At 49.1% G+C, this 12,037-nt stretch overlaps 2 protein-coding genes across 5 annotated transcripts in view; one reads left to right on the top strand and one right to left on the bottom strand.

Annotated features, from left to right (window-relative positions):
* Nucleotides 1–5,965, top strand: thnsl2 (threonine synthase-like 2). Of its 2 annotated transcripts, none has more exons than XM_064308418.1 (9): nt 1–162; nt 379–615; nt 1,054–1,248; nt 2,571–2,723; nt 3,058–3,294; nt 4,071–4,219; nt 4,563–4,688; nt 4,862–5,016; nt 5,400–5,965. In XM_064308418.1, the coding sequence occupies exons 2-9, from the start codon at nt 393–395 to the stop codon at nt 5,617–5,619; spliced, it is 1,458 nt and encodes a 485-aa protein (XP_064164488.1). In that variant the 5' UTR covers nt 1–162; nt 379–392; the 3' UTR covers nt 5,620–5,965. The 2 variants fall into 2 exon arrangements, with proteins under 2 accessions (XP_064164488.1, XP_064164490.1); XM_064308420.1 differs by having other exon boundaries at nt 1–269.
* oxt (oxytocin) overlaps nt 1–12,037 on the bottom strand; it is a 138,940-nt gene that overhangs the window by 111,277 nt on the left and 15,626 nt on the right. Inside the window, exons 1-4 of one of the 3 annotated variants that reach the window (XM_064307976.1) lie at nt 11,099–11,241; nt 10,569–10,690; nt 9,446–9,650; nt 7,825–8,180 (exon numbers count right to left, since the gene is read on the bottom strand). In XM_064307976.1, coding sequence (XP_064164046.1) covers nt 8,026–8,180; nt 9,446–9,650; nt 10,569–10,688 — 480 coding nt within the window. In that variant the 5' untranslated portion in view covers nt 10,689–10,690; nt 11,099–11,241 and the 3' untranslated portion in view covers nt 7,825–8,025. Of the gene's footprint in view, nt 1–7,824; nt 8,181–9,445; nt 9,651–10,568; nt 10,691–11,098; nt 11,242–12,037 lie in introns of those variants that run through there. The other 2 variants (XM_064307979.1, XM_064307977.1) reach the window with 2 other exon arrangements.

Genomic DNA, 12,037 nt, shown 5'->3' with positions numbered 1-12,037 from the left:
TCTGTTCCTCGGCCAACGCTCAACTAAACTGGCCACTCAGCACGCACTGCTTCAGGAAGCGGCGGGAGTTGGGGCAGACAGAGTTAACAAGATTATTATTTTTCTAAATAGCATGCATCAGGAAAACAGTCTGAACGTCTGCATATAAGTCATTGACGCAGAGTAAGTCTGAATACCGTTAGGTTGCGTAAACCTTGAAATGATTTAATGATCACTTTACAGCGCGTCGAGCTTGTTTTATGTTGTAAACCTACTGTGATTTGACATTGGTAAGTAATCATGCATACTGTGTAATGACAAAAAAAACTATTTGTGTGCGCGCGGCGTGTGCATGTGTGAGCATTGTGTGTTGCTGACCGCCGTTTGTTGCTGTCACAGGGACCAGGTAAATTATGCGCTACTGTAGCACGCGAGGAGGAGTGCAGGGATGGGGATTCCGGGAGGTGCTGTTCTCGGGCTATGCGCCGGACGGGGGGATGTTCATGCCGGAGACCGTGCCCACCCTCACCCCCGACACCCTGAGGTCCTGGGCGTCGCTGTCCTACCCGCAGCTGGTTCAGGAAGTGTGCGCCCTATTCATTCCGGACGATCTCGTTCCTCGCCATGATCTGGATGGTAAAACAACAAAAAACCTTCCGCTCCACTCACTCTAGCAGTCTCTCAAGAGATTCCCGAGATTACACAAATGTACATTTCACAGTATAACGGTTGCTGTCGCATTACTTAGAGTGCAAACTGTCCCATACTGTTATATGGGAATTTAGGACTATAGTTTAGTGACACTGAAAGGATGAACCAGTTTTAGACAGAACATTGACAAGATAATATATATATATATATATATATATATATATATATAATTTGTCAGTGAAGTTCATGGTATGGATTATCTTGTAGTACATACATATGGCCTGAAGCTAATGGAGACATTTTAACATAATTTCCCATTTACAATACATGTGGGCAGAAACAGTGTTTTTTTTTAGTTGAACAGTTGAACTGTTTTTTTTCCCTTCTTTCCCTCCGTCCGTCTGTCTGTCTTGCTGTCCCCAGCCGTTCTGTCTGGTGCCCTGTCTCAGTTCTCGGTCCCCGGGGTGGTGCGCATGGCGCGGCTGGGCGGAGGTCTTTCCGTCCTGGAGCTCTTCCACGGAGAGACGCTGGCCTTTAAAGACCTGGCGATGACCTGCACCACCCGTCTGCTGGACTACTTCCTGCAGCGCGAGAGCAGGCGCGCCACCGTCCTCGTGGGTGAGGGTCTTCTCCGCTCGCCTCCACGCGTTTGTCTGGGCCTGTCAGGTGTCCAACTTCTCTGCGCACAAATACCGATAAGTACAGGATAGCTTTTATCTCAGTAAAGTATATAACATAACATAACATAACATAACGTAAGACGAGAACAGGCCATTCAGCCCAACACTACTCCTCTATTCCTACCACTAAACTGCACTTAATGCTTAGTTTACCTAAAAGCTAAATAGTATCTAACACTGTATCAAGTCGGGCTTTGAACACCCCCAGTGTTTCTGCCTCCACTACATGTCCAGGCAAGCTATTCCACACATTGACCACTCTCTGTGTGAAAACATATTTCCTAATGTCTGTGTGAAATTTACCCGTTGCCAGTTTTCATTCATGCCCCCTCGTTCTGCTAACCGAACTCAACTTGAATAATGTTCTGTAGTTCACTTTGTTAATCCCTTTAATAAATTTAAAAGCCTCAATCAAATCTCCCCTAAGTCTCACAGGATTCAGCGTGTGTGTTTTTCTGTTCTGCTGGAGCAAATGCTTTCAAAACAAACTAATGTGTCCATTTCCATTTGGGTCATTTCAATTCCAAGCATATGGCTACGTTTTTAGAATCCGTCTGCTGAAGATGGATTGGCGGTGTTTGTATCGGTTATGGAGTGCCCGTATGTCCGGCGATGAGTCATCATCCTTCTTTTAGTTGACGTCTGTTGATCGCGAGTTTTAAGTTGTGGGGTCTTTCCCGTTTTTCCCGAGAGTTCGCCGGTTTCGTCGCGTCACGGGCTCCGTTGCCCGAAGCGGCGTAGCGCGGGCGCTGGGTATACGACGCGCCTCTCTGTCCCGCCGCAGGGCTGCGTTGTCCGAAGCGGCGTAGCGCGGGCGCTGGGTATACGACGCGCCTCTCTGTCCCGCCGCAGGGCTGCGTTGTCCGAAGCGGCGTAGCGCGGGCGCTGGGTATACGACGCGCCTCTCTGTCCCGCCGCAGGGCTGCTTTGTCCGAAGCGGCGTAGCGCGGGCGCTGGGTGTACGACGCGCCTCTCTCTCCCGCCGCAGGGCTGCTTTGTCCGAAGCGGCGTAGCGCGGGCGCTGGGTATACGACGCGCCTCTCTGTCCCGCCGCAGGGCTGCTTTGTCCGAAGCGGCGTAGCGCGGGCGCTGGGTATACGACGCGCCTCTCTGTCCCGCCGCAGGGCTCCGTTGTCCGAAGCGGCGTAGCGCGGGCGCTGGGTATACGACGCGCCTCTCTGTCCCGCCGCAGGGCTGCGTTGTCCGAAGCGGCGTAGCGCGGGCGCTGGGTATACGACGCGCCTCTCTGTCCCGCCGCAGGGACGTCGGGGGACACCGGCGGCTCCGCCATCCGCGGCGCGAGGGGGCTCGGGGGCGTGGACGTGGTGGTGGTGTTCCCACGCGGGCGCGTCACCGCCGTGCAGGAGAAGCACATGACCACCTGCCTGGAGGACAACGTGCACGTCTTCGCAGGTCAGAGCAGCCGCTTATCAAATACTCATGAGACCAGACCTGGATGAAATGATTAATTGACATACTTTAAGCCCTTTAAACTTAAGTAAAATTTCTAAGATTACTGATAATTTTAAGGAGACCACTATGTTGAAAATTCTTAGCTGTCTGCCAGAGTGTGTTTTTTAAAATGTTTTTGGCAGCAGATCTTGTTTTATAATAGTAGGTGTCGAATGTTTGGGCCATATGCACTGTCATAAAACAGAGTCTGACTCTGGGAAGGAGGAGCATTGAAGCAAAATGATTTGCAAGCTCTGTGTACGGAAAGTGCATCGCGCTGTCTCTGCGTCCCCAGCGGACGGCAGCTCGGACGACATCGACGTCCCCCTGCGCCGCCTCTTCGCGGATCAGAGCCTGGTGAGGGACCACGGGCTCATGAGCCTGAACTCCGTCAACTGGTGCCGCATCCTGGTCCAGCTGGCCCACTTCCTGTACGCCTACCTGCGGCTGAGCGGCCTGGAGCGGACACCAGGGGGCGCGCTGCCCAGCCTGGAGGTGGTGGTGCCCACGGGCGGCGCTGGAAACATCACGGGTAACGCGGCGCCCCCTGCCTGCGGATGCTGTCATCACATCGGCCCCTGCTTCTCTTCTCTTTCTTTCGTTCTTTCTCCTCTTCCTCTCTCTCTTCCTCTGTGTCGGTCTCATGCACGCTATCATATAATAAAAGGAAGTTCTTGAGAGCTCTTGAAAGGGACAAAGTTCTACACCCCCTTATCTTTCTCAGCTTCACCCTCTATCACATAAACAACTGTCTTTCTGTGCTAATCTTTCTCTATCTCTCTTTCTGTCTCTCTCTCTCCCCCTCTCTCTTTCTTATTTTGCCCCCTCTCTTTATTTTCACACTAATCCTGAATGTTTATAGTTAAAGCAGTATGCTCGAAACCTGCGCACGTCTGTTGCCAGCCGCATAAGCGTAATGTAATGGGGGTAGAAATGACACCCCTATGGCATATGGCTTTGGTCCGGTCCAGGTCTCTCTTTATGCTGCCTGATGGCAGAAACCACTCTCTGTGGGGGTGGCCAACCCTGGTCCGGGAGAGCTGCAGGCACTGATTACAGACCTCGCCTGTGTGTTTGGTCTGAATTGGGTGCTCATACTGTATTTGGCCAAAAACAAAGATTATAACCAGCAGGAATCAGCAGGACCCCTCGAGACCCCAGAACCAGGGTCCCCAGTCACATGTTCCTGCTCCCAGTAAGACCTGGACTGGCTCAAACTGCTCTGCACTGGGAGTGCTGTTTCCACTGCTGCGTTGTATGTTTTCTGTTTTTTTGACGTAATCCCGATTGTTTGTGTCCGTCTTCCAGCTGGCTGTATCGTGAAGCAGATGGGTGTGCCTCTGCGACTCGTTGCCATGGTGAATGCCAATGACATCGTGCATCGGGCGGTGCGGAGCGGTGACTTCTCCATGGCGACCAAAGTCAAGCAGACTCTGGCCTCTGCCATAGACATTCAGGTGCGCTATGAAGTGTCAGGTCATGGCTGTGTGTGCGTGTGTGTGTGTGTGTGTGCGTGTCTCTATGTGAGTATGCATGTGTGTTTGAGTGTGAATGTGTGTGAGTATGTACTGTATGTGTGTGTGTATGTGTGTGTGGGTGAGTATGTGTGTGAGAATGTGAGTGTGAGTATGTACTGTATGTGTGTGTGGGTGAGTATGTGTGTGAGAATGTGAGTGTGAGTATGTACTGTATGTGTGTGTGTGTGAGAATGTATGTGTATGTGCATGCGTGTGAGAATGTATGAGTATGTACTGGATGTGTGTATTTGTGTGTGCACTAACGGGAAGTGTGACTCCTTAGGACCCCTACAACATGGAGCGGGTATTCTGGCTGTTATCAGGGCGGGACGGACTGCTGGTGAAGGGGCTGATGGAGGAGTTTCAGCGTTCTCACAAAATCACACTGCCTGATGCACTCCACAGCAAGGTCAGCACACGCTGCCCCCCCTCCTAACCTCTGCTGTCATCCCCTCATCTCTCCAATCTCTCCATCACACACACACACGCACACACACTCTCTCATTCTCTCCCTCCCTCTCTCTCTCTCTCTCTCATTCTCTAATTCTCTATCTCTCTTTCTCTCTCTCCCTCCCTCCCCAGTTGTCGTCGGTGATGTGTGCCGGCTCGGTGACAGATGAGGGGATTGTGGGGACCATGAGGAGGTGCTGGGAGGAGAATCACTACCTGCTGTGTCCTCACACTGCTGTGGCTGTCTGGCATCATTACCACAGTCCCCTCAGCCCTGGGGAGAACAGGTCAAACACTCCCACACACACACACAGACACACACACACACACACACACACACACACACACACACACACACACACACACATTCGCTCGCTCTCTCTCTCTTTCTCTCCCTCACACACACACACACACACACACACATTCTCTCTCTCTCTCTCTCTTTCTCTCTCTCTCATACACACACACACTCTCTCTCTCACACACACACTCACGCACTGACACACACTCTCTCTCACACACATAGACACACACACACACACTCTATCTCTCTCTCACACACGCACACACACACACATTTTCCAACTTTACCTCATAATTCCATCCTAGGTGCTGCACACCTTGCTTCTCTGGCAGGAGGTGCTGAATGAGCAAACTCTCCCTGTCCCAGGTGTTGCATAGCAACCGCATCACCTGCCAAGTTCCAGGATGCGGTGCAGAAGGCGGGGCTGACTGTCGATGTCCCGGAGGAGGTGCAGGCCTTGGAGAAAATGGCGACGCGCTACGAGAAACTGGAGCTGGGTGAAGACTGGGAACGCAGGCTGAGGGAGCGCATCGAATCCGTCACCTCCATCCGGCAGCGCGGGGCGTTGTTTTACTCACCGGTGTAAGCAATTAGGTGAGGAATCTGAGAGCGTGGGGGTAGGGGGGGCGGTGTTTTACTCAAGGGTGTTAACAATCTAGTGAGGAATCGGATTGTGTGGGACCTTGTTTTACTCACCAGGGCAACCATTCCGGTGAAGATTCAGACATTGTGGGGCTTTGTTTTACTCATCGGTATACGCAATGCAGTGAGTAATATAGCCAGAGATGTGGTGTAATTGGTGAAATTCAAGAACCGAGACTGTGATACAAACAGAAGCACTTACAACCATTCTGTCCTTAGACATGTTGTGATTTTATAAGATTTTGCGCATTTTAAACAAACAATATAAGTTAATAAATAAACAAATCGAATTGTGTTTATTTTGAATTGCATTTCAATGTAGTTTCCAGTAAAAAAAAAAAAAAACCTTTTCAGTGGGTCTTTTACGTTTTTCCTGTATTGGCTGCAGCAGAACTGTGGGTCTGAGTTAGGTGGGTAGTTAAAACACAGTAATCAAGTTCTGCTGTCCAGCCCTAGTTAGTTTAGGCACGCTGTAGCCGTCGCATGTATTCTGCTTTTCTTACCGGACTCCACGTTTGGGGTTTTTTGGGGTTCGCCCAGAGTAAGGTGCTTTTGCGGAGGAGGCTCCTGAAATGGCGTGTGTCTTTGCATCATTTCAGGAGCTGTCTGTGTGTCGAAATGTTTCTGTACCGTAGAGCAGCGGTTCTCCAACCCTCTTAAGGCCAAGACGCACTTAATGCATGAAAGCACTACCCGCCATTTTTATTCAAATTTAGCAAGATTTATGTTCAAACACGGAATTAAACGGATAATTCATTTTTTGGTTGCTTTTTTCAAGGTTACTTCAGTTTTAGTGTATGTTTTTGATTGGCTGAGATTGGCTTTTTTTGTATGCAATGAAGCACATCTTGCATATTTAAAAATGTTCCTGAGGACAAGCTAGCATACAGTGGCTGGTACAGAGTCATTTGGGGGTTCAGGGTCTAGAGCAAGAAGATAAAATAGTCAGTTAACATTACATTACATTACATTACATTCATTTGGCAGACGCTTTTATCCAAAGCGACGTACAAGAAGTGCATTTTCATGATCGTAGACAACTGCTGAACACGGGTTCAGTAAGGTACAATTACTTATTTTGTACAGCTATTTCTAGCTGAGAACAATGAACACTATCCTGGTCTAACATCTGCAAAGCCAAACTAGGCAGAAGATTAAGCTAGAGTATTAGGACAAATACAGTTAACCAATGAAATACCTGCATGGGCTGATCCAGAATTGATTGCCAGTTAGCCCCTCCCAGGACCTAGTGTTGCTGTGCTCTGTCCTGCCTGTCCTATCTCTGTTCAGCCTCCTCAGGCTGATAAGGTTTATTACTGCATCATGTGATGCCCACTGCCGTGGCCTTGGAGCGATGATGTCATAGTTCATCATGACTCAGCGATGTCCTCCGGCTACTCTGAGGTCATTGATACAGGTCAGGTGATTTCTGGTGCACTCTGTCACATGGACAGGCCCGCAGGCATACACACACACACACACAAATTAACATTGGTCCTTTGTCTAGTATGTGTGCTTGTACTCTATGTGAGGGGGGGAGAGAAAGTGTGTGTGTGTTTGAGTGTGTGTGAATGTGAGTGTGTGTGTGTGTACTGTCTGGGAGGGGGAGAGAAAGTGTGTCTGTGTGTGTGTGTCAGGGTTCCCACTCGTCCTGAAAAACCTTGAAAACCTGGAAATTTATCGACTAGTTTTCCAGTCATGGAAAACACCTGGAAAATTAGAAAATGTACAAAATGTCCTGGAAATATTTGTGAGGTCCTGGAAAATTGTAGGCTAGGCTATGGTCCATGTTTCATGTCTGCAGGTCTAAGTCAAGGAAATTGTCCTTGAAAAGTCCTGGAAAATGATTTCCTAAAATGAGTGGGACCCATGGTGTGTGTGTGTGTGTGTGTGTGTGTGTGTCTCCAGGACCTATTTTTGGAGTTGTGAGATGTATTATTCCCATGGAAAAAGTGTTAATTGCCTGTGTGTTTAAGGTGTTAACTTGATGCTAACTGTGTAGATTGTACGTCTCAAATCAAATCAAACTGTAGCCATAGTTCTGAGACAGATTTACTTTACCATGTTATCACATGCAAGCGTATTTTCAGATTTAAAAAAATAATAAAAAATGGAACAGACCCCAGTGAACACAGCCAGAACACAGAGGCACTCTCACAAGTCTTTATTAATTAGTGGTCTTCCTCCACCTCCTGTACTTTACAACACGTCGCTATCATTGAAATTTTTTATACACAGATTTACATCCATTTGCAATGCGGTCATTATACAGGGGTATGTATTTATGTCGCTGATTGATTGTACATCCCTGGAAACTAAGAGCCTGTCCTGAGCCCGCCGTACGCGCGGCTCATTGGTGGAGCCGATGAGGAGGGGCGTGGCCAGCCAGGTGCAGGAGCCTCACCAGGAATTCGGCTCCCAGGCCGGGGTTGCTGATTTCCGATTGGCCGGCCAGGTCGTTTTCGCCGTCCCCGGCTACGCAGGATTGGTCGAAGCTGCAGCCCTCTAAAGAAACGGGGAGGACATTGGCATTTAGACAAACGAGAACATGACCATGGATGGGTACAAATGCACTTTGCCTCCCAAAAAAGCAAAACATCTATCCTTATTGGTTACTCTGCAGGTGGCATTAGGATATCCATCCATCCATCCATTATCTATACCCACTTATCCTGGGTAGTGTCGCAGGGGGTGCTGGAGCCTATCCCAGCATGCATTGGGCAAGAGGCAGGAAGGCATTAGGATATAAAGCATAGAAAAGAGGCGTGAAACTCATGATCTATGACCCACGCGTGGAAATACTGCCCTTCCCTGAGTGTGGCACATCGGTGCAGAAATGCACAAAACATTCCATAGACCCCCGGTATGGCCTACATCAAATCAAATCAAATCGGTTTTGTTTGCATCGCGCTTTTTACAGAGAACTGTCACAAAGTAACAGAAGGTAGATTGGGGAAAAAAAACGTAGACCTGAACCCCCAAAGAGCGAGCAGTGAGGTGGGAAGTGGGGAAGAAATCCTGGGAGGAACCCGGCTATGGGGGGGGGGCAAGCCCGTCCTCCGCTGGCCGGCCCAGACGCGAACAACGCAGATGGGACCCCAGAAAGAGCCGGATGCTTGGGAATGGGCGGAAAAGTGCCAAAAAATAGACGCGTTGGTCAAGCAGGCTCCTGAGGGGTGTAGTTCCAGCCCCAGTATTTTTAGCCAGCGTTGAGTTGGCTTTTATCGTTGCCTCCAGTTGGACCCTGTCTACGCAGGATTGTGATTTGTCATAAGAATTAACTGACCATTAGTTTATAAGCAAAGCACATAAGCGGAAGCTTGCCTCACATCAGTGTCACACTGGCAGGATGAGAGTACTAAGTCTGATGAGTGAGGCTAGCTACATACTACTGTAGGCTATGAGTCTGATAAGTAAAGCCTGACAGTGCTATAGGTTATAAGTGAAGCTAGCCTCACCGTGCTGTAGATTATGAGTGAGGGTAGCCTCTCAGTGCTGTAGGTTATAATTAAGGCTAGCCTTACAGTGCTGTAGGTTATAAGTGAGGCCAGCCTCACAGTACTGTAGATTATGAGCCCGATTAGTGAGGCTAGCCTCAGTACTGTAAGTTATAAGTGGGGCTAGCTTCACAGTGCTGTAGGTTATGAGACTGATTAGGGTGGCTAGCCTTACAGTACTGTAGGTTATAAGTGAGGCCAGCCTCACAGTACTGTAGGTTCAGAGTACAAAAGGGGCCAGCCTCATAATGCTGTAGATTTTGGGGTTCTGACCTGAGTCGCAGCACACGCCCGGCGCGGCGCAGCGTCCCTCCTCAGACCCGCAGGGTTTCCCTCCAGCCTCGCAGGGGGTGGGCAGGTAGTTCTCCTCCATGCAGCGCGCCGTCTCTGGGGAGCCCACCCAGCAGCCCAGCCCCTCGCCGCAGCAGATACTGGGGCCAAAGCAGCGGCCCCTGTCCCCGGGGCCACACGACAGGCACTGGGGGCCAGGCCAGGGTGGGAGAGGGGGGGAGAGAGACAGGGGGAAGAGAGAGGGGAGAGAGAGAGGGCAGAGGGAGGGGGAGAGAGACAGGTGGAAGAGAGAGGGCAGAGGGAGAGGGGAGAAGGGAGGGAGAGGGAGGGGAGGGAGAGAGAGGGGGCGAGAGGAGGGGAGGCAGAGACAGGGCGAGAGAGAGAGTGAGATAGAGGTAGAGAAAGGGAGATAGAGGAAGACAAAGATGAGGGGGGGAGAGGAAAGCCAGGTATAGAGAAGGTAGAGAGAAAGAGAGATGAAGAGAGGGAGAAATGCAGGGAGAGAAGAAGAGAAAGGGGGGAGGGAGAAACGGGGGAGAGAGAGGGGGGACAGAGGGAGAGAGGGTGAGAGAGTTCCACTAGGAAGTAATGCAATACCCCCACCCCTCCCGACACACATACAACTTTTTGTCCCTTTGTCATCATTTCTCAAGGAGTCCCAGGTGTGAAAAATGCACAGGTGCAGCAGAACTGCGGCTTGTGGAGTATAATTAGCGTAGATACTCATTTACACGCACAAAACCAGAATACATATCATTTAGCCTTCAACCTACCTCATGTGCGCAAATGTCATGAAATTACCACTGACAGCTTACATAATTTTACAGTTTCTCACAAAATTTACAGTAGGCTGTGCAATAAGACATCAAATCTTACAACACTGCCATATACTAAACAGTAAAAGCCCTCTAGAAAAGCTGGAATTATTTTGTCAAAGGCAAAATGTCTGGTTCAGGAGCCTTTGGGCACAGGCTAACACACAACCAGCTGTACCCCTGACAGTCAACAGCATGAATTCTACAAAACCAATGAACCTCTTGTCCAACAAGCCCTCAAACCCCTATGCCCCCCAAACCCCCCCTGTCCCCGCTGCCTTATGCTGTACCTTGCGTGAGGGGTATTCCTCCAGGGATCTTTTGCCCCCGATGGGGCAGTTGGAGATGTAGCAGGCTGAGCAGACAGACAGCAGGCTGAGCAGACACATGGACACGGCGGCTCCCGACATGGCTGCGTGGAAAGAGAGAAAGAAAGAAAAAAGGGAAGGAAGAAGTAAGACGGGATGACACGAGAAATAACAGAGACGGAACACGGGATTAAGGTTTTCACAGCATCGGCCGTTCCGTTCGAAGCTCAACACAACGCTCGGACAAAAGATGTCATTTCCAAATAAAAACAAAAAAAAAAAAACAAAGAACATATCTCAGTTAAACTGAAGTCTAAGAAATAAGAGTTACGTTATAGTGAGACTCTAAAAATGCCCCAGAGAAGAGCTGCCCGAATTCTCCTTTCTCACATTCACCGGTAAAAGTGCGCCAAATCCCGACACAAACGGCTAGCACACGTACAGACGAAAGCTCAACGGCTAACCGCTACAAGAACAGAAGAAGAGAGCGAGAGAGAGAGAGAGAGACTCACTGCGTTTTTTGGTTCTCGATGCAAACGGAGCGAAGGAAAAAGCCTTTTTTGGGTTCTGGCTTGGACGAGCCCGCTTATGTAGCCCTGCACGCCGGCCGAGGCAGTGACATTGGCCTGATTCCGTCACTTAAGGTTAATGAGCGAACTTTAATTGCCGCGGCGATAATCAGAGTTCCTGATTAGGCCGCAGGAACGGGCAGCGCCGCTTTGCCGCGTTTGGTCGGAGGTCGGGGGACGATAGCCATTAGAGACAGACCCGCGGTCGTGACTGCACATTTTACCAGGCGGGAACGAAGTGCGCGGAGTTATTAGCGTATAATAATGCTTTTCCGTGCGTCTGTTGCACATATTTTGTCACATTCTTGCCCATTTATTTCAGCCGGCGTATAGCGGCGCTCGTTCCATAGCCCCATTGTCTGCAAAATGTTACAGAAAGCCACTCTGAAGGTGAATTCTGCGTCTGATGTGACAGCTCTGTACTGCCGGTGATCTTGAATCTGAAGATGAGTCTGAATTTGAAAGTTTAAGATATGCTTTAATTATATGTTTAAAAAACTGCACACTTTGTACAATACAGATGGTGGTGAAAAAAAGAAATTGAGAAATTGACAGTGTTTTGACAGTGGACGCTTCCATTGGTGTCCAAACTACAGATCTGGAAAGAAATTGGGAGACCACATCAAATTTTCAGTCCCACAGTTTGTGGGTGTGTGTCAGTCTGTAATATCTAGCTTTTCGTATTCTTTCATGACCACATTTGATTTTAATTCAAAATAGAAATATTGTCACTCAGAAGATTTATTTGCGGAAAATGACAACTAGTCAAAATACTGAAAATACAATGTTGTTATACATTGTTATAAAGAGTTGTTATACATAAGTTTAAACCTATAAATAAATAATAAAAAGGACAATGTCTTCCCTTTGGGAAGGGTTCAA

Source organism: Anguilla rostrata, chromosome 14 (assembly GCF_018555375.3).
Source record: "Anguilla rostrata isolate EN2019 chromosome 14, ASM1855537v3, whole genome shotgun sequence".
Classification (NCBI taxonomy): Eukaryota; Metazoa; Chordata; class Actinopteri; order Anguilliformes; family Anguillidae; genus Anguilla; species Anguilla rostrata.
Note: the sequence above shows the minus strand (reverse complement) of the source record. Positions and strands in the feature narration are given on the sequence as shown.